Below are 21,872 nucleotides of genomic sequence, written 5' to 3' on the forward strand. Positions count from 1 at the left end.
GCATGCTGATTCACTTTCTCCTAGCGGAGCCTCCTTTACCAGGGTTATTTCTTTCTCTTTCACTACATGCTCGTTGTGTCTGGGAGGATGGATATTTTTTTTCCCCAAAAAAGTGATTTCCAGGCATCCTAAATCATCAAGTTGCTGGGTTTTTCCTCATTTTGTAGCTACGCAGCATAAGAGAGGATGGATCTGAGGCCCGTGCAGGCGATGCTGCTGCATGTGCAGCCTCGGCGGGCGCACAGGCCACACAACTGAAACTGTGCGGGCCACTTTGGGGTGAAAAGGGTCATTTTTTCCTCCTAAAAGGGCGGGAGGAACCTTCTTCCAAGCCATGACCTGTCTGCCCCTGCCAGGGTGGGAGGGAGGAGAAGGGCAGGACAGACTGTGTCCTGGGGCCGGTATCTGGCCCTGATTTGTCACCAAGGGCAGCGCGAGGCCACAGGGTGACATGGAAGGACGAACCCCCCCAACACCCCCATTGCTCCCCACAGCGTGGGGCGCCCCCCCCGCCTTCCCGCCATGGTACAGCCCGTGTCGCGCCCCCCCCTCCCCGCTCTCAATGGTCCATCCCCGGGCAGCGCCTCCCCCCTGTGGGCCGCAATGGTCCGCGCCAGGCGCAGYCCCCCCCCGGGGCTGCTGCGGTGGTGCGCGCCGCGCGTGCGCACAGCGAGGGCGCTCAGCTGGGCTGTAAACACAGCGGCGGGGCGGGCTGGGGGRAACCGGACCGGACCGGACCGGAGCGGAGCGGGGGCGGGGAGGAGGGGCACGGCGGGCCGGAACGGGCGGGACCGGCCGCGCGCGCTCAGGTACGGCCGCGGGGAGAGCGCGTGGGCTGAGCCGGGCTCGCCTCCGAGCTCGGCTCCGAGCAGGCCGCCCCCTCCCCGCTTTACCTCAGCGCCCCACGCGTGTCCGCGGCGCCGCCGTGGGCGCGGGAAGCGCTGGGAGGCCCTTCAGGCCCCCGCGCCGACCCCCCGCGTTGTGTCCGCGGGGCCGCTGCTCGTGCCGCGGCCCCCACGCGCGTTCCCCGCGGCACGCGTGGAGCTGCGGAGCCCACGCGTGGCCCCAGGGCTCTCCCACCCCCCCGCGCTGCCCTCGGCGGCCCCGCTTTGAAGGGGCTTCCTTAAACTGCATCCCGCTCGTCCCCTCCGGCGGGAGAGGAGCGAAGATGTGAGAAAAGGGCCAAAACGGCCAAATTCTCAAAAATCTGCCCCTGAAACACCCAACTTTTGGGAAGTGGGCCCGTGGGAAGAGGCGTTTCCGAAGGAACCGGCACCTGTTGCTGCTTGGTTGTTGCTGGGTCTCGGTGCAAAACACCTGYGGGATACGCAGGAACCGCCGCGGGCCGGTTGTGCCGGTGGAATGTGGGTGTGTTGGGAAGCGTGGGGAAGCTTGTGGGGATCCCAAGTGGAGCATTGACCAAGCCACAGATGCTGTTCAGGCTTTACGTGTAAAAAGTGGAGTTTTCCATCTCAAAAAAGAGCCTTAGTAGGGGAAAGAGAGAAGGAAGTATAAGATCTCCTAAGGAAAGTTAAGAAAATTTGACTGTTTCAGTGCTGAATAATACATAATGTGCAGCTGACCAGGCCTATAGGCACCCTGCAGCTGTGCAGCTATAGCAGGTTGCATGTTAGAAGCGGGAAAAAATGAGGAATAAAACTGGCTCATGAGCCCACCGAAGTCTTAAATTTGTTTTTCCACTGTGAAGTAAGAGTAAAGCACAACAGTTTGGGGTAATGGAAATTAGAAAGTAGCTATAGAAAGGAGAAGGATGATGTTTTTGGAAGTGCTGTTAACAGTCTAGAACTGGATTGATGTGTTTGAGATGTGAATGTATTTTAAAAAAAATACCAAACAAAAGCTAGTTTCCTGAATACACCCTGTTTTGTGTGGCTTTTTGGGTGATGGGGACTGTATGCTATTTGAATAACTGTGAAACTTCCACTGGCTCCTGCATTTGGGTTTTTTTTTTTTTTTTTTTTTTTTYTTCTTCTCAGTTTCCTTTGAAACTGCAAGTTGTATAATTTGTTCTTGCTGACTGGAACAGCCTTCCGCCTCTGATAATTCAGCTGCGGGCGGATCTTCTGATCCTCATAAAGAACACTAAAGCTGCTGCCTCTGCGGTTATTGTCAGCAGAGGAAGGCTCTGTAAATAAATGCGTTTTAAAATACCCTCGTGTTTCTGCAGTGGAGCTTTGGAGGAGATGTGGGAAACCTGTGTTCTTCTCTATATATACTTTAATCTTTAAAAGTTACAGCTGCTTTGCTGTGTCTGATGCATAGTGGAGTGTGCAGTTAAGGAAGGTGCGTGTTTTTCTGTTCCTCGCAAAAGGATGTCTGAATTTGCTACTAGAGATCATTGGTGAAATTAGCAGTGCTTGAATTATTAAAAAAAAAAAAAAAAAAAAAAGTTATTGAAATTATTCCAAATTGGGGATTAGCTCATTAGGACTTAGGACCTCAGAAATTCCATTTGCTTCAGTAGAATTTTTCTCTTCAGTTGCTGTTTGTGCTGTTGTATGCTTTAGTGATGATGATGCTTGAAATTTGAAAGAAAAGAGCTGCATAGAAACATATTTAGTAAAGAAAGTAAGTTTGTACCTGCGTGTATGTCTAGATCAGATTTTTTTTTTTTTTCTTGATTTGATATCCTGATGACTCTTTGTTGAACAAGCAACTTGAAATCTTTTTTTGGTTCTTGTGATGTGACTTTTCAGTCTCCCAGCTTTTCCATGACACCGTTAGATAAAAAGTCTACATGTAGCCAGAATCTCATGGGCAAACCACGCTTCTGTTACTGCTGGGACTTGCAATAAAAAATGATTTGTAAGCACAGGAGCTAGAATAATCCTTTATATAAAAGGCTTCAGTGAAACAGCTGACGTGCTGGTAGTGTGTGAAGGGGGCACTGCACATCTGAACTGTGTATTATGACTTTCCCTGCATGGATGCTAGTATCAAGTGCTAGATACCAGATCTGCTGTATTTTAGTTTTAACTGTTTGACCGGGGGTGAAATGCAGGAGGGTGGCAGTGTTTTTTTCCTATTTGCTGTCCTTTAAGTCCTCAGAGAAACTGTATCCTTCAAATTACTTTATATGTAGTGTTCAAAGTGTGTCCTGTGCCTCACCTTCCTTTATTTCTCTTTAGTAACCGAACTTGCAGAAAACTATTGAAGATGGGAGGCGCAGTGAGCGCGGGAGAAGATAACGATGAGTTAATTGATAACCTGAAGGAAGCTCAATACATCCGCACGGAGCTGGTGGAACAGGCCTTCCGAGCCATTGATCGAGCTGACTACTACCTGGAAGAGTTCAAAGACAACGCCTACAAAGACTTGGCCTGGAAACATGGGAACATTCATCTCTCGGCACCGTGCATCTATTCGGAGGTGATGGAAGCTCTGGATCTGCAACCCGGGCTGTCGTTCTTGAATCTCGGCAGCGGCACCGGTTATCTCAGTTCCATGGTTGGGCTCATCTTGGGTAAATATCTTTTTTGGTYGTGTCAGCTGTTTATACCAAATTAAAGACTCTTGAACGTGGAACGGAAGCTTTCCTCATGTAATGAACCTAAAAAGTTGCTGAAAAACTAAAGAATGCGTTAATCAGATTGACTAATTACTTGGGGTTCTTGCAGCCGAGCCAGCTGGGGCCCACATTTCTGTGGCAAGTTAGAGTAGGCAGCAATGCTGCTGCACGTGGAGCTGCAGTGGATTCCTGCAGGACTGGGCACAAACTTGGCTTTGTTTCTCCCTTAGCAGGATCCCAGCTCAAGATTGCATGAGAGCTGCATTGTTTAATGTAGGATTGAGTGAGTTCTGTTGTGATTATAGATGTTCTGCACCTGCTTTGCTTTTACACTMTTCTGTCTAGATAGAAATGTGTTCCAATTCTAGATCACGTGCTGTTCTTTTCCTGGTTATAAATCTGGTCTAGATAATGAACGGAGTTTCAAACTGTTCCTCCCAAAGAGTTTTAGTTCTGGTCGCTGGGGTAGATGATGAATGGCTGTAGGGTACCTATTACCCTCATGTGTGGGGGTCAGGAATTTTAGTTACTGAAATGCTTGTTGCCAGAATAGATTTTACTCCCACCTCCAGTGACTTTTCATGAAATAGTGTTTTATGAATTTTCACCTAGTTGAAACTGCTTAGAAAGTCACTATGTTCCTTCAGAGCTCTTGAATTCTTTTCCTGGAAAAGCTATCAAGTCAATTTTGAATAAAAAACATTGGTGACTGATTCTGACTTTTTTTTCCTGAATTTTTTTTTAGCGTTTTTTATTCAGAAAAGATGTATTTTTTTAAATTGTTATTTTTTTTTTTAGGAATTTATTTGAAGTAGGCTATGTCTCATGTTTTATCCAAGCTTTTTCCTGTGTGTTCATTTTCACAGCAGTTGCATTTCTTTAGTATGAACATTCCTTACTGTAGAGGAATTTCCTGCATAAGTAAGAGAAAAAGATTCAAAATAGTGCTGTACAAAAAGCCTTCTTTAATTCTAGACACGGCAGGTGTAAACTTGCACTTCACGTTGTAAAATATCTGGCCCTAGGCAAGTCCTGATTACCTGACACGCAAGGAGCAATTAATCCCTTATAAGAAGTAAGCAAAACTGTGTCTAGTTCTGCTGGATTTTATCTGGTTGCCTTCTAGGCATTATCCCGATGTTCTCCTACATTTACAGGTCCATTTGGTGTTAATCATGGCGTGGAGCTTCATTCTGACGTGATCGAATACGCAAAGCAGAAACTGGACTTCTTCATCAAAACGAGCGACAGCTTTGACAAGTAAGACTGCAGAGCACCCGTTAGCCTGCGTTTTGTGAGCGTGGTTTTAGCTGTGGCAGTTCTTGCTCCCACATGGCAGCTCTGGATTCCAGGGTAATCTGAGGATTCCGGCTCCTTAGGCTTGCTGAGCTGAAGTGTGTGACCTTCTAAGCTGATGGGAATTGCGGAGGAGGGTGTTCCAGGCATTTTTGTAGTGTTTTAGTAGCAGTTCAAGTGTTGCATAGCTTAAATAAGTTTTTCAGCTGCTTCTAGCATCTAATGGCAGGTAGCACCTTGAAGTCTGCAAAGAGTAATAGCTCTGTTCTTGATCTGAGAGCATGATTGGAATATAAATATAAATAGACATATAAACAGATTTCTGTCAAGGCCTAATATGTTCTGTTTGGAACTTTTTTTCTTGCTCCAGACAAGTAGTGTTAGAGGAAAAAGTCAGCTGAACTAGAATATTTGCTAGACAAATGGAGGGAAGAAAATGAGTGAGGCTACCGCCCTAGTGCATGAGGAATGGATTTCCATAGCATTAATTGGGGGGTTTGTATAGATAGCATGTTTCAAGACACAAATGTTCCATTGAAATTCTGTTTTAATTGGTTATTGATCTTGTCTTAATTATACGCGTCATTTAAGCTGATACATTTCTGTAAAAGCCTGTGACTTCTGCAGTAATTACACAGGTAAATTGGCCAATACCTTATTTTTTTCATAAAATAACTTTGGATTGCCTTCAGCAAGAAGGAAATATGTTAAAAACAAACTAGAGTTGATCAATCTGAGTTTCAAGAATCAATAAGACTGAAAAATTTGCATTGCTGACAGAAATAGCTGCTGGGTAATGTCGTTAGAACACGGTGTGGAGGAATTGTTAGCTGAGTTCTACAAATGTTTAACATGCTTTTCAAAAGCAAAAAGATACAGGAAATTTTTATGAATAAGTATGTGCTATGTTGAGTTGTCTCTTCAGATAACAGTAAAGGAATGGATATGTTGTACAGTTTTATCAACAACCTTTATCCTTTAAATGTGGGCTTAGTGTTTTTGCAGATTAAAACTATTTTGCTTCTAAACTGAATCAGAAAAGTTACAGTCAGAAATTCTGTCTATGAAGAGTGAAATCATGGTTCTTTTAAAGCTAATGGCAAAACTCCCATGGGCTTCAGCAAAGCCAGCACATTTCTGAAACATCAGCCTCTAGCTCCCCAGAACATCTGAAAGCCATTTAAAAGCGTATTAAAATGGCAAAAAAAAAAAAAAAAAACCACACTGGTGCACTTCTCAGAAGACTTTTACAGTTGGAATTGCAGGTTTGATATTTTTATGTGGATATTATATAACTGAGCCTGCACCAGGTAACTAAAAATGGTTGGTGCTGAGCCAACCTCAGGTACAAAGTTTTGCCTGTGTACCCTGGAAATTCTCATCTGTGAATTCTCATTTCAGTATTGTTGTGGTTTTAAGACTTGCAGCTGTGGTTTTGTGTGATGATTTGTAGAATACTTGGGCTTGGGAGAGGAAATTTTGTGAAATATTTTGAAGTATTTTTCACTACTTCTTCCAGATCCATTAAGCTAATTCATTTGATAAATGATTATTATTTGTGTATGGTATTTCTTAATGTCTTTGTTTTTTTTTCAGATTTGAGTTTTGTGAGCCATCTTTTGTTACTGGCAATTGTTTGGAGATTTCTCCAGACTGTACTCAGTACGACCGTGTTTACTGTGGTGCAGGAGTCCAGAAGGAGCACGAAGACTACATGAAGAATCTGCTGAAAGTTGGGGGAATTCTTGTCATGCCTCTGGAGGAGAAGGTGAGGTGCCCTTCTACCCACTGGGCCCACATTTGCAAATGTCAGTAGATTGCTTTTTAATAAAGAGTGGAAAACTGCTCTGTTTGAGGACCCAGGCTGCTGATTCAGGTTGTCTTTTTGGTGAAGAGGGGTATTGTTTTAATGGAGTGAACGCCTAGGTATGATAAATATATAACCTTTTTGCTTTAAGTTGGGTAATTCAGATTTCCCTTCCAAGTAAAATGTTGTGAAATTAATTGGTGTAAGAAATTTGAGCTGTGCAGAAATCCAGTGGATCTTTATTATCCACAAATCCAGTGGATCTTTATTATCCGCAGACCTTTTTTTCAAGAGCAAATGTTAATCAGTAACTGTCATATTCTCTCAGTAACTGAGATACTCTCTCAGTGGTCAAACATAGCTGTTCTGGTTCAGAAGTGGTGAAGAACTGGGAGAGCAACGTGACCCAAACTGCCTTTGCTCATACTGAAGTTACAGGGGGCTGATCCCTTCAGGAGTTCAGAATTTTGTTAAGGGAACAATGATTCTCTTTATTTCACCTAGCTCTTTACTGGTTGTAATTTCTASTACTTTAACCATTTATGTGGGTGGAAGTGGGAACTTGTTAGTTCATTTTCTGTTTAAAAATCTTGACCTAGTTCACACAATGGAAAATGTTCTGCCTGTTTTGGTTTAGTTGACTAAGATAACACGCACTGGTCCCTCTGCCTGGGAAACCAAGAAGATTCTTGCTGTTTCTTTTGCTCCTTTGATTCAACCTAACCATGCAGATTCAGGAAAATCGAGGCTTGTTCACTTGCGTGAGTACAAACATCTTTAAATGTGGGGGTTGTTTCTTTTGTTGTGTGGTTGCTACCTGTGCACTGCCTTCTTAGACATACCATCACTGTGGATACTTTTCTTGTCAAAATTACTCCAGCTATTCCCCTCRTTGAACAGTTGTCCTATTAGTCTCCTGTTTGATCTATTTTTGAGTGTGTTTGAGGAGACCTGGTGCAAAAGCAGAATCGTGTAAGCGTGTTTTGTTGTGAAATTTTACCTAAGCCTTGTGGGATATTTGATCACATTCTTGGTACACACAGGCATCTGTTTTGGCCCTGAATCTCATACGTTGTGGTTCTTGGGCACCGTGCCATGCTGAGAACATCCTACTGGTTGGAAATGCACAGATTGTACCTGGGGACAGACATTGCACCTACCCAAGGGCCTTCACTACCCAGCTGTCTAGAAGTTTCTTGAACCTGAGGCACTTTTAGGAMATAGGTTATGCAGTTTTTGGTTAGCTGCTTCAAGTGCAGGTTGTACCCAGTGGCCTCAATCTTTAGATTAAGATTTCAGTGTAGAGGGGCCTCTTAAGAACACATGAAGACATAGATGCTTCCATAAAGAGATTAGTTGGGCTTTGTTCCTATTCTGGAAAGGTGTCTGTGCATGACAAAGAGCAGCTCAGCAGTCTGTACAGTGCTATGAAGTCCRTTAAGTGCACATCAAGCATATTTTTAATGATGAGGCCTGCAGGTATCACATGTTGCCTCTAACACTTCCTGTCTTCAGATCAGAAGACTAATTAGTCCTCAGTAGAAGAAACTTCTTTGTTTCTGTTTTAATTCCTCCTAGTGTATGGATGTGTGTGCATCCATATGTCTTTGCTGCATGAGATGTGTTATGTTGCACATTTGTGTACTGGCAGAGTGCAGAAGATACAAAGGGCTTGCAAGACTGTTCTGTGGGAGGTGTTTTTTAATACAATTTATTGTATGCTTCTAATTACTTTTACCAAATGGTTTCCAGCTGGTCTTGACCCACTAAGTGGGTAGTGATTTTTGAAGAGCATAATTGTTCCTCATGTTTTATAAATGGAGAACTTGGCAAAGCTAAATTATTTTCCTGATAGGAAAGTCTTTGTATGGATGAGCTGAATGGACTTCAGGTCCACTTTTCTGTAGTGGGAAAATATCCTCCATCTATGCTATTAAACAGTCAATTTCRGTGACTTATAGTCTTTAAGACACGTGTATCTTAAAATAATCATGGAGACTTGGCATCAAAATATGAAACTCTTCTTTCATCTCATTCCTTTTCTTTGGTTAGTGGGAGAAATGTATAATTAAATTTTGTTTGGGAAGTTACAATGCTGTTTATCGAAGCTGACAGGAATTGAATAGAGCTGTTTTTGTAATCACAGCGAGGAATTCGAGTGGCCTGATTTAACTTGAGTGAGTTTAACTTCTGTGAGTTCTCCTGGGGGCTTCTTTTTGCTCAATATCTGTTCTTGGTTTTCGTTCTGTTYTAGCCCCAGTGGCCGTTCGCAGCCTCCAGGATCTGGCCCGCATCGCCATCAGAGGAACCATCAAAAAAATAATCCATCAAGAAACAATGAGCAAAAATGGAAATGGGTTGAAGAACCCCCCAAGGTTTAAACGAAGACGTGTGCGTCGCCGTCGCATGGAAACTATTGTTTTCTTGGACAAAGAGGTCTTCGCTARTCGCATCTCCAACCCATCGGATGATAACAACAACTGTGAAGAGTTTGAGGACGAGAGGCGAGAAGAGGAAGAAACGAAACCCCCCGAACTAAAGCCAGATCCCCCTGTAAACTTTCTGAGGGAAAAGGTCTTAAGTCTGCCTTTGCCTGATCCCTTGAAATATTACCTGCTTTATTACAGAGAAAAGTAATTTCCTTCTCCTAGAAAGTGGGAAGTAGAAACTAAAGTACTACTTAGGGCTTGACAAATGCGTACCACTTGCTTGCCTGCTAATATGACCACACGAGGCAGTAGGCTGGCTGGGGAATGTGGCTGCTGTATACTTAAACATGATAGCTTTTTTAAGTTTCTTCTTTCTTCTCAGTTGTGTGCTCTAGTTTTATCCTACAGCAGGGCTTCCTTAGGAAGCAAGTTGGTGAAATGCTCGGCTGCTTACAGAAAGGAGGATTGAATTCTCTGGATCTAACTGCATGGAGATGTTTGGAAATCTCCTGGCTGCTCCACCACATGGCGGTTTTAAAATATTCTTAAGCAGCTTCCCAAAGACCCTTGTCCATGCTCACTCCCACTAACCCTGCCATGGGTTTATATTGGTGTGTGTTTAATGGAGGATGAAGATTTATTAGTTAAAAACTGACCCGGCAAATCTTGTTTCTTCCAGAAATCTGAAAAAGCACAACTTTTACAGACATGAAAGAGAAGGTTTTGGCGTTAACCCTTGAGGCATCCAGGTTTTGAATGCAGAAGGAAAGCATCAGCTCCCCTTTGGTTGGTCTCGGTTTTGCTTATAAAATATATATTTTTAGTAAAAGGTAGAAATGTCTTACAAAGCATTGGTTTTCTTCATGGGAAAATGTCTATTTTGGTGAGATGCAGTCTAAGATGAGATGTGGAGATTTTTTTTTAACGGACCTGGGCAATAAGACAAGGGCTGCAGAGGTGCTTAGCTGACTGACAGGATGCCAGGGTAGCTGGATTTGTGGCTCTCGTCTCTGGAAACGTTTACAGAATCAGTCTGAATGGAAAGGAGCGCAGACAAGCAGATGTGTAGCAGCAGGTTTGTGAAAACTGACTGTGAAAGCAAAACCTGCACATTATTTTCTGCTTCATGTGACAGTGTTACGTGTGTCGGGATGAACCGAGTGGAGTGCAGAGAGCCCGCTTGGACAGCGGGCAAGCAGCCAGACTTAGCTTTGTGCAGCGTATGGAGATTGCTAGTGCTCTGGAAAGCCAAACATAGTTGTACTGCTGATGCGCCTCTTGGGTGTTGCTCTCTGGGCCCTTGCTGAGCACAACTTGGCCTAAAAACCACAGCAACTKAGGGTAGAACTTGGCTGAACAGCCTACACACAGGAACAGCAGCGAGGGCTTGGTGCATCTTATGCCTGCACCTGTGAAGTGGATGCTCTGAAGTCTAATAGAAAGACTTTGCACGCTGCAGTTTAGTGAATGTGAACTCTAATCTTCATTCCCCAGTCTTCCTCTAATGGTGATGGGAAGAGATTTCATGTTTGGAGTGGCAAGTTTACTCAGTTCAACCAGTGTGTGTGGGGAAAAAACTAGCAGAGGCTGGAAAGAAATCCATGAACCTGTGTTATATAGAGTACCCCGAAGGTGGGAGAAGACAAAATCCTCGCAGTAGATAGTGCAGCAGGGTTAAGAAAGTATTGACCCATCAGAAGCACTTGTGTTGGTGGTATTATTATTATTATTATTATTTTTCCTAATGCTATTTTGATTTTGGAAGAGGAGCGAGTGAAGACTGTCCTGCCAAAAACAAGCTGCGTGTTTACTTAATGGTACGGAGGTGCACAGCTTGCATTAATGAGAAATAGGGTTTTAATGATAATAGTTTTTTTAAAGTCCTGGCACAGCTTTAGAACTAAACAGACAACTCCTGTACATCTAAGCCTGAGGTGGAGAATTCTTCCTTGCGGGGTCRGCTTTTTGTGTGTCTTTGGGAACATTATCAGATAATTCGGTGACATGTGGCTAGTATCCTGTGATAGGAAATAGTCATATGCCRTATCTTGCCTCTGTGTCTTAATTCTCCACCTCTGGCCTAAATGAAGCCCCAAACTATCCTCCTGCCTTAGATTTCGGGGGCCTGTGTTTTAAATGGGACAGGATTGTGGTCCCTGAGCTGATGATTTTCTGTAAATTCACAAGTAACCACTTTATAACTTTGGCAACTACAGTGAATTTGTTATACAGGTGAAAATCCTGAATATGGTGGTAAATGGAAGCCTAATAGAATCTGTATGTAATACTTCCTTGTGCTTCCCTTACAGGGTGTTATTTCTAGAATTACTAGGCATTTCTGCTGAATAACTCCTTTTAGTAACGTGCCTTTCGATGCTATGGCACAATTTCCATGCCCCCGCATAGCGCAGGGTGCCTCCTACGTGAGCCTGTCGGGTCATCCTTTAGTTTATTGATTGCAAAAGTTTTTATGGATATCATTAAAGAAGTTACTTTAAAAAATACTATAAAAGCTGAGGTTTCTGTGAATGAACCTCTCTGAGATTCTGTTAACACTGACTTAGTTAAGGGAGAGTGACTCTCGTTTAACCCTCTTCAATTCTTCCTTCTCCCCATAATTATAAAATATATTTTATCAGATTTTTTCACCAGATCTGCCTTTTTTATTACATTTACTAGATTTTTGTAGCACTCTATAAAATGCATAAAATACTGCTATTTTTCCCRGATAAGGTTGAATAAATATATATACAGAAAATTTATGTTCTAGGTTGTCAGATTGTCCCCKTGTCCAAAACAAACAAAAGAGATTGGAACAAACCCGTAGTTGACGTTTTAYGTGTAATATAATTGTGAAATAGTGTTGCTTAGAGCCTGTAAATGAAGGGGAACTGTAAATACAATTTCCCTGTGCACAAGCATTTGCACTGTAGTTTTGTATGYGTTTTTAGTAGAGTAATTGTAGCACAACTGTTTATGTGTAGACTGTCTGTAAGCTCTCTAGGAGTTTTACCTACTTTTCCTGTTTCCTTTTGTATTCTAAACGGTYTTCGTTTTAATTCTGTGTCTCCATTCTGGGTTTCCGTAATGCAGTAAATGTGCAAAAAGAAACAAACTTCAAACTGCTTTAATCATCAGTGTGCAAGCTGACAAATCTGTGTATAGAAGTTCTAGTGAAATTGGCTTGAGGCATGCAAAAATGTTATGCAATTTAAAAACTTTATTTAATATTTCTGTATCAATAAATTCAGTAAAGACTTTTTAGCCTTCTTAACATGGCTTTGCATCATGTTGTGATTAGAATACTTTAAGTACTATTTTTWCATTATTGAGGGTTAAAATACTAGAAAAAGCATTTAATAATATGATGCAGGTGCATAGTGGTAGGTGCATTCCCCAGAATATAATCCCTTAAGAACAAAACCAAAACCCACCAAGGTGCTTAGTTAATGATTGCCAAACCTTTATGTAATGGAACTGTGCAAGGTGTGTCCTGGAATTAGCGCACACAGCACTCACCTGGGTTTAATGCTTCAGAAACGTAGGATGTCAGACAGTAATGACATCTAGAAGCCCCTTTGTCCCTTTCTCTTGGAGGCCGGATCGCCGAAGGTGGCAGGGGTTTGTTGAATCGGTTCTCAATTACCACTCTCGCTGCAGCGCTCCTCATGTCTCCAGTGGTCTATTACAGTGTTTAATTAATGCACATTTTAAGAACTGGTATTCGGTGCTTCCACTTCTCTGCTGAAAATAATTTCATTTTGACTTCAGCTGTAATAGAAACGTAATCATAATAATAAATAGAGCTATTGGTAATTAAGTACCTTTTAACGTATCTGTTAACTGTCCTATAGATGAAAGGTTATCTGTGGACTATATTTTTTCCTGTCATTTACCTGTATGATAGGTGTCCTTTTACCAACTATTAAATAAGACTAATATAATATTTGTGCTTTCTGTCTTCATACAGTGCTTGATAGAGAAAAAAAAATCTCTTCTGCTTTAGAAAGCTGTGAATATGCAACACCAATGCTATCAAGTAAACAAAATGTGCAAGACAGGTGATGTTTAGTTCCTTTCTAAGSTTTTTATTGCTGAAGCTTTTATAATATACATAGCTTAAATGTAATCCACCTCTGTTTAACTTAAAGCCAGGATGAGTGAGCTGAAAAAGGGTTGAAGGAAACAGTAACTCCAAGGTTTGGGAATTGTTTTTCCACTAAGAAAAGTTGTTGAGAAAAATGTAGAATGTCACAGGTCTGGCCTGGGGGTAATGGTGAGCTCTTCAGGGGATGTACTCTCTGAAATATTCTTTTGGGGCAGAAGTGCTCCTTAAAATAAAACAAATGAGGGTAAAAGGAGGAGAAAACCTTCGTAATCTACCAGGGACCAAAAGCCCTCTGGAAGAGGCCGGGAATGTTTAAGTCTGGAATGAAGCATTAACTTTCATTCCTGTCACTTAACAGCTACCTTCTGGCTTTTGTTTAGAACTGCACACTTATTTTTAAGCAATTCATCACGGTGACGGAAAATAAGATAAATTAATGCAGGTGAAAAGGAACGGTGATCGCTTGTGCTTCGTAACATGTCACAAACATCCCATTTGTCAAGTAGAGGAGATAARCAAGGTGGAAAAGATGCATTTCAACTAAATGCTGTAAGTAAATACATAGATTGCAGAACTTGGAGGGGCAGGTACACAAATTATTCCCTGAGACGTGGCTGCCATTACATTTGCTGACTTTGCTAATGATGCAAATCCCAGAAGATAATAAGTAGATATCCATCAATCCTGCTGGAATCCACCACTGACTGCACCACCAGGCCCTAAATCGAGGTTCCAGAGAAAGTGTAAGTAGAAACATGATGGATTTATCTATTTTTAACAAAATATTCCCCTTTGGAGAGAATGCTTTTTGCTGCTGGCTGTATTGGAGCTCAGGTTTTTGCAGCACTGTACGATGGGGACACAGCAAAGGAGCCTTGGTTCTGAAAGGTGCCTGCTAAATGTGCCATGGAGAGCACTGACAGAGTTCCAAAATGCAAAGCAAGGTTTGAAGAGCTTTTGCGTTATTTTCATAGTAGTTTTGTCCCGTATAGAAGTTCTTTGGGGAAATTGTGCTCCTCTGTATTTCTGGAGTTCAGTGCCGTTTGGAAGGGGTTGATATGGGGAATGATCAGACTGGAAAAATCCGTAAAATCAAAGTATGTGTGACTTAAGTCAAAATCTTCATTGTCTCTTTATATTTTTTATGCACATACATCCTAGCTTTGCGCTCTGATTCCTATCTGGAGCAATCTGCTCCGAGCTACTCCTCTTATATATAAATACTAAAGCAGATGCTTCAGCCTTGTGCAATTGGCAGGCAGGAGGTGGGACGGTGGCCACTAGAGGACACTGTCCCCACGACCAAGAGTTGGGTCTGCACGAGGAGGATGGAGCTGCTCCAGCAAACCTGCCTTGGCACCGCTTGGAAAGCTGGGCAAAGGGACAAAAGATTGCTCGAGGGTAAGACATGGAGAGCCTGTTCTGTAACGTGACTTTTTTCTGGCTAGAAAAACAGTATTTTACTATCTGTGATGCAACCACTGCTCAAGAACTTGTAAGTGATTGGGTTGAAGACACCAGCTACTGCATAATGGTCCTTTGCCCAATGTCTTAGTGTCTCCAAACCCAAAAYACCTGGCAGAAATCTGGGTGCGGATGAGAGAGATAAATCTTCATATATTGTGGGATCTATTATCTAAACCTTGATTCATAAGGTTACTAAAACTGGAACATTGGTAAAAGCAGCTGCTTAACAGGCAAAAAAAGTCCCACCCTTCTCTTCCCAATACTTGAATAAAAATTTTGAGGGGAAAGAGAACAAGAGAAGCAAGAAAATACAGGATGAAAGATAAATTCCTTAGGTATTTGTAGGAATGTAGCAGTCAAAGCAACCTGCTCTTGAGAAGATATGACTAGAACTATATTCTAATATCTCTGTGTTTTGGAGTTTTAAATGTTACTCTGACTGATTACTGTTTTGTCACATTAATTTTGTCTTACAGTTTGCAGCGTARATCAGTTGCAGATACAGAGGAAACTGTGGGCTGATTTTCCAGGTAGTGTGGAACGATGCCTGGTTTGGAATTCCAGAAGTAGCCTTATATCGTAACGAGCCCTAATGCTTTATACTTGTGTTAAAACCACACACTTACGGTCTTGTCTAGGGATCACTAAAAGCTTTGGGACAAGTTACTTCGCTATAAGTTTCTTTATTATGATAAAAGGTAATYAGTTTAATTGGGAACATGGCTTCCCTTTTGCTTCTCAATTTTCTGTTGCCCAGTGGAGGACAGATCTTGAGATCCCCATTTTCTACATGAATTACTGTATTGAAAATTCAAGCTGTTTTTTAAGTAAGACATCCTTGTAGAAAACAATAAATGGCATTAGGTAAAAAGTACTTAAAAAGAATTAGCTTCTAATGTGCTTACATTCTGTCAATGGCAAACATCGGATTTTGCGGAATTTACCTGCAGGTTGTTTACCTCTGCTTAGCTGCCTCCCTTTTAAAGTCACTTACCTGTAGCACTCAGGTCTCCCTGTATGATTGGAAGCTTATTTTGCCATGTGTTCTACATCCATGTGATAAGAGGCATTCTCTGTTCTAAACATCTCAGTATCTCATGCATTTGACAGAGGCTGTTTGATGAGATGCCATCCTTAGGGTACAAGGAGCAYGCTAGGGTCAAAATCTTGGCTTTCCCCAAATCACACCCAAATTTTGACACCTTTGAGTCCTAACACAGTGCTGGGAACACAGGTACCTTCCACAGGCCTTCAGATAAATGCGCTCGAGGAGAAGGTGAGGAGTTAATTCACTGTTCAGCATAAGAAATGAGGCAAGAATAAGTTAAAATTAAACCCTTAAACCCCACAAGTGAAGGGGGTAGGGAAGAGTGTGATCCTCACTGATGTACATAGTGGCAGAGAGGGTGGGCGGTTGGACTGTCAAACTGCCTTAATTTAATTGCAAACACATGCTGATGAGTCCCCTCCTCCTCCTGGACCTCAGGGCTGGGAAACTTCTTTTTTTTCATGTGTGTGTGCGAGCTCCCTGCAGTTCAGAATTGGGGAAAATTCACTCCAGCGAACACCATGCTGACCAACCCTCCCGCTCTCCTCGGCTTTCTGTGGTTTCTCCTCCTGCCTAATTCCTGCTGCTCCTGCCCTAGCCGCTGCCTGTGCTTCAGGACCACAGTAAGATGCATGCATCTGATGCTGGAGACCATCCCCGACGTCCCACCCCAGACAAACATACTGTGAGTAACCTTTCCCTTTTATTCTCTTTCCTACCTGGTGGGACTTTAGGAAAAGGAAGGAAAAATGCAAAGCAAAAGGCGTGCTTTTAACTCTTTTATTTTTTTTTCCCTGCAAATTTTCTGTGTTGCAGATTTGTTTCGTGTTTTTAGAGCATAAAATTGAAGCTGCTGCTTTTGGCATCAGTGAATAGTTAGCAGAGCAATCGAGGAAATAACAAAAAAAAAAAAAAAAAGGAATAATGCCAGTGCAATCACTAGAAGACTGCTTTGGAGAGTCAAAGGTCATACATGTTAAATTGTGCTTGTAGAGAAGGACACAGTTTTATTTGAAAGCTTTGAATGTGGATATGTATGAGAGGGAGGAAATTAAGTGCTTCAAGCTTTTGTCTCTACAAAGAAAAAACACTTTGTAATAAATATAACCCCATTCCTTTCCTAGGGCAAAGGTTCTGAACTATCTAAGCCAAACTTAAAGCATTATTTGGAATGCAAAAGTTGTGGCAACTTGCAGATTTTGTTTTTTTTAAGGCCGACTCTGCCTTTTGGAGAGCAAACTGCTGTCTGAGTCCCTCGAATAGAAAAGGTGCAAGAAAAGGACATTCAAAATGTGGAGACCCCTGAGTAGTTTTTATTAGCGGACATAGAAGAGCACTTTCCTGGGGCTCTGCAGCAATCAGTTCTAAACTTAGCAGTGGCTTTAAGATGCAGTGACGTGTTACAGAATTCTTCTCTCTGTGTTACTTTTATCTGATCCCTCCATTTGGAAGACCCTTTTTTTTTTTTTTTTTTTTGTTTTTTTGTAAACAAGAGGAAAGAATTGTCAAATATTTATCATCCTGTGCCTAAGTGAATGGTGACTGTAAGCCTTGTTCAGCACCAGTGGGTTGGGGAGTCCTTCCTGTGCCTGTAACAACTGCATCTGGTCTCAGCCAGAACATCGATGTTGTGACCAGGATGGTGTCATCTCCGTTGCTGCCATCCAGATGGGCTTTGGTGGACGAATATGCAGAGGTTCTGGCATTAGGAGCCCACGAGGAGAASTCTGCACTTGCTCCGGGTTAAGTTAAGCTCGTGAGGAAGCTGATGGCACCTGGGTGCTCCCTGACATGGGACCGAGCAGAATCTGGACCTGCTTTGCCCCTGGACTTGCAGTTGATGGTTGTTGTGCAGTGCCAGCCTGAGCTGTGCCGTATGGGTCATCGCAGCGCGTGCAGGTCACAGCCCTCCGCTTTCAGGAGCAGAACTGWGTCTGTCCAAGTTCTCACCAAGCATTTCTCCCTTAGAGGCTGAGAGAGTAATGTGTTTAAAGTTCATTAGCACTCCTTGGTTTTAGCAGAATATTCTGTTCTTGTTTAAACATGAGTTTTATTGGGGAAAAGTGTTTGTTTTGCCATCTGAATGAAGATATTTCTGAGCTCTAGGAGCTTAATTTCTATATTCAAAACAAGGCAGCATTTACTTTTGTCCTGGACAAGTGTGTTTCCTGTAATTTTGAGATTACAGGAAGATTTTGAGATTACARCCCGATTTTGAGGTAGAAAGTGGGCAATGCAGGACTCAGTTTCCCTGGGCAAGCCCAGGTTGCATGCAGGCTGCTGCTAAATGGTCAATATTTTGCATTGCTTAACCATTAGGGAAGCTGTTTTATTTAGTTGAACACGACAGGCATGGGTTTCCATGGGAGAGGAGGATTTTGAACGTTCAAATGGGATGATGCTAGCAAAGGTGTGAGATACAGAAGCAGTAAAACTCCCAGATGAGAGGACTTGCTTTAGAGACAGACGTTTTTGCAGGAGATCTGTGTCTGGCTTGTTCTCTTCTCAAGCTGTCTGTATAATTAAAAGCAAAACCCATAGTGATAAATAATGTTCCCCATAAATGCAGGGTAATATGAGCCTGTTATGTATTTTCTGTTGGCAGATCATGTGCCTTTGTATGGTGTGTGGCAAGCAAGAATACTTTTTCTGGCTATCTCGAGGATCTAATGTATGTAAAAGCACTTGCAGCCAGCACCCCATTGTATCTCTTATAAACAGATTTTGGTTATAAATAGATTTTGAATAATTAAACTTTTTTTAATTGTGAGAAAGCAAAGAATGCTGCTTAACCGAGCCGCGGACTACTGCAGCCTTTTGGTATGTTAATCTTTCCCCTGGGAGGGGAGCCTCGGTGTGAGCATTGAGGATCGTAGCCAGAGCAGATCATGGAGGTACTCGGAGCAGCAAATGCAGAATTACGATATTTTCACACTGGTCACGGGCTGCGAGAGGACGAGCTCTGCGGCTCTAGATGCAAGCGCTGACCCCAGGCCGCAGCCCCACGAAGAGCCGTGGTTCCCAGGTGGGCTCTGCTTCGCGTTTGCCCCTTGTTGCCCCCCATACTGGGTGCCCCCTCTCTCTGATAGCCCCTGGGCAAGAGTGGCCCAAGCGGCCGAGCTCTCTCCTCGACAGGCGCCCTTGGCCGGTGGCCCCTTGGGGCTGMAGCCAACTGGCCGAGCCCGGAGCATCCCGGAGCGACGCTGGCCTTGGCCCCAGCTCCGGGATTGATGAGCTGTTACCGGCTCCTCTTGGGTTCCCACTTCCCTCCTCCCTTCCCCAACCCCAGCTGGGTGCAGCTGAGGATCTGGCCCCACGCTTGGCTTTAGCAAGAGACTATTTATCTTTGGAAATGAAATCTSTTCGTTTTATCCTCAGCAGAGAGCAGGATGGCAGCAATGGCTACATGTGTACAGATAAGTAAGCTATAAAAATTCATGGTGTATAACTGCAAATGTATTTTGGCTGCTGTCTGTTCGGCTGGAACATGATTATCCAGATGTGATCTGCTGGTGGCTGCTGGGACTCGAGCGCTTCTCCTAGCCAGCAGCCCAAAGGAGGGAACAGCTGGGAAACACACACAGAAAATTTCAATAGGTCTTTAACCTTCAAAGTCATTTGTTCTGCAGTTTGACATTTAAAACAATAAACCCTGAAAACATGTGGGCATGAGAAGAAGAAATCCATGGAAAGAAGTTGCCCTCTGGCTGGCAGCTGATGGATTCCAATCCAATTATCCATGGGTTATTCTTGTCTTTATTTTTTGTTTCTTGGCATGATGCATAGCCCATAAGGAATGAGCACTTCCCGAGGAGCATAGCTGAGGGCACAAGTGAGGAAGGCCTGATATGTGGGAACTGAAGACACTGCTGGCGTGGACTGCAGGCGACCCAGTTGTTCAGAGACCTGCTCGTAATCGGGCAGCRTGAGCGTCTCCAGTTGGACAGGGTTTGATTCCTTGCAGCGTTGCATGGCCCTGGGTGCAGCGAGTGGTCACTTGGACATGTGGCTCCCGTTGCAGTCCCTGTCATGGGCTTTAGAGTGAAGATGGGCTTAGTCATTTCCTCTACGTGCTCGTCTTGTACTTAGTCATTAAACACGCAGCCCCACGGCCTGCGTGTGCCAGGTGTCATCCCTTCCTGGCTGCTCTCGCTGAGTTGTAAGTGAGCCTCAGGAAACCTTCCAGAGGTGGCCAAAGTCCTTTGCACGTCCTGTTTGTAAAAGTCTCCCCACCAGACGGAAAACGGAGAGGCAAGATACTCAAAACATTTTTGGCTCCCTTTGGAAAAACATCCCAGTGTCTTTTGATAAAACATCTTAACTCTTGGGATTGTAGTTATCTCATCTGTTCTTCGAAGGCAGGATTTCTAAGCTGTGGTGTCTCATCTGCTTCCAGCTTAAGTATTTGTCTTTTCCCTGGCTACCTTTCCCCTGCTACATCCCTCTTCCCCAAGCTGCTCCAGATCCTTTGCTGAAAGACAAAATTGCTATGTTCTTTAATGGAGCTTCCTCGGAGTGGGGTAGAGGAGTGGAATGGAGAAGTTGGTCCTTTTTTTTTCTGGTAACAGAATGGGTTTGTACGCTGGATGAGCACTGCATTTGTGGTCTTTTTTTTAAAAAAGAAGAAATATCTGCCAGCCATGCTATAAGAGAATTAATGTTAAAGAATGTAGSTGACTGTGACTGGGAAGATGTGGCTAGGTTCTTCAGGAAGGCAGATGCACCTTAATGCTCCGAAACCTCCTGCTGCTGCTTCTGGGRCAGTGCCAGGATGCAGCTTGGGAAYAACAGAAGTTTCCTGATTTTTTTTTTTTCTCAACAATAACCCACATAAGCACTAGGAAATCTGCATTAGGTTAAGAGAGCCCTGCTCTTCGCTGACATCAATACTCGAGAACAGACTTGGCTGATTTGATGAGGATCAGACTCTAATCTTCATAAGGACTGTTAATACCTAACAGCCCAAATTATCTGGGTTTGTCCAGGTCACAGTTTGCTGTGTAATCTCCCGACCTGAGTGTGAATCCAGGAGCAGAACTRTGTTTTGGAGCTGCTTGCTTTGCTTTGAATGACCCCAGGGCTTGCACAGACACCCACAGCACTGGGGTGAGCCCAGAACYAGGGGGAGCAGCAGGGTTTGATATCCCAATCCTTATATTCCCACCCTAGGTGCCCCAAGCCCCTCTGAGAACCTCACCTATGTGTGTGGGTGCCGAAAATTAAAAAAAATCAGGTCTTGGGAATGCCTGTGGTAGCATCTTAATTAAAATCTAGCGTGTCTGTTCTAACTTTAAATGCAAGCGGGACGACACAGTGCAGAACAGCAGCCTGTTCTGCGGCGCGAGGGTCTCTGCGTTTGCAAATCTTCCTCTTGTGTTTCATCCTTGCTCTTATTACCTAGTTTAATGGTATTTCCAAGCTGAGCATATTTTCCTCTCTCTCTTCGCTCTTCAGCAGTCCTATCTTGATGTTTCGAGCTGATATACCCCCAAAATAGCAAATGTTTGGGGAGGGAAAAAAGAAAAACAGCAACAAAACCCAGTCCTTAGTCTCCCTGTGGCCTCCTCATCTAGCAGAGATGAYGAAGCTCAGCTGTCCACGCAGGGTTTCGGAGATGAAGGCTGTCATTTATTAAAGCCGTTTGGGGACATGCGTATGGGATGGCCATTCCTGTATGAGCTGGGAAGCTGATGACAGCGGGTCTGCAAGTCTTCACTTCCATCTCAGCAAGACTGGTTTCCAGTCCTGGCAGGACTATTGCAGCTTGGCAGCACAGGGGAACCTGCGGAGCAAATTCTGTCATTCTGCAGAGAAGTGAAGGCAAATGAGCATCTTCTGACAAGTGCTCTGGCTCATCTTACAAATAGGACACTTTAAAATTATGTTTAGGATATTTTTCACTCCCGCCTTCCCGGGGAAATACTTGAAGGAACCTCAATGTCCTGAGCACTTAGCCCTGTTTGTAAAACAACCTTTCCTGTCTGTGGCTTTGCTCGTGGTGATTGAGTGTCTGCCACGTGCTCGGCTAGTTCTGGGTTAAATGGTCCAGAACGAGCAGCATCTTTGGTGCACATATTCTGAATGTAAAAGGTGCTTGAATGAAACAAACTYGGTAGTTTCCATAGAACTGCAATGAAATGTGTCTTGTAGTCGATTATCTGCTTAGGTGGCTTGGTGAAATATAATGT

At 43.4% G+C, this 21,872-nt stretch overlaps 2 protein-coding genes across 2 annotated transcripts in view; both read left to right on the plus strand.

Moving 5' to 3' along the window:
- The first annotated feature begins 788 nt into the window (after positions 1-788).
- PCMTD2 (protein-L-isoaspartate (D-aspartate) O-methyltransferase domain containing 2) lies at positions 789-12,211 on the plus strand. Its single transcript, XM_026042017.1, has 6 exons — positions 789-809; positions 3,150-3,484; positions 4,687-4,789; positions 6,422-6,593; positions 7,270-7,393; positions 8,887-12,211. The coding sequence occupies exons 2-6, from the start codon at positions 3,178-3,180 to the stop codon at positions 9,267-9,269; spliced, it is 1,089 nt and encodes a 362-aa protein (XP_025897802.1). The 5' UTR covers positions 789-809; positions 3,150-3,177; the 3' UTR covers positions 9,270-12,211.
- A 3,994-nt stretch (positions 12,212-16,205) lies between these two features.
- The window catches only part of LOC112949661 (peroxidasin homolog), a 38,288-nt gene continuing 32,621 nt past the window's right edge, over positions 16,206-21,872 (plus strand). The window contains exon 1 of the mRNA XM_026042107.1: positions 16,206-16,369. Coding sequence (XP_025897892.1) covers positions 16,206-16,369 — 164 coding nt within the window. The remainder of the gene's footprint in view (positions 16,370-21,872) is intronic.

Source organism: Nothoprocta perdicaria, unplaced genomic scaffold (genome assembly GCF_003342845.1).
Source record: "Nothoprocta perdicaria isolate Ctin4 unplaced genomic scaffold, notPer1 scaffold_3, whole genome shotgun sequence".
Lineage (NCBI taxonomy): Eukaryota > Metazoa > Chordata > Aves > Tinamiformes > Tinamidae > Nothoprocta > Nothoprocta perdicaria.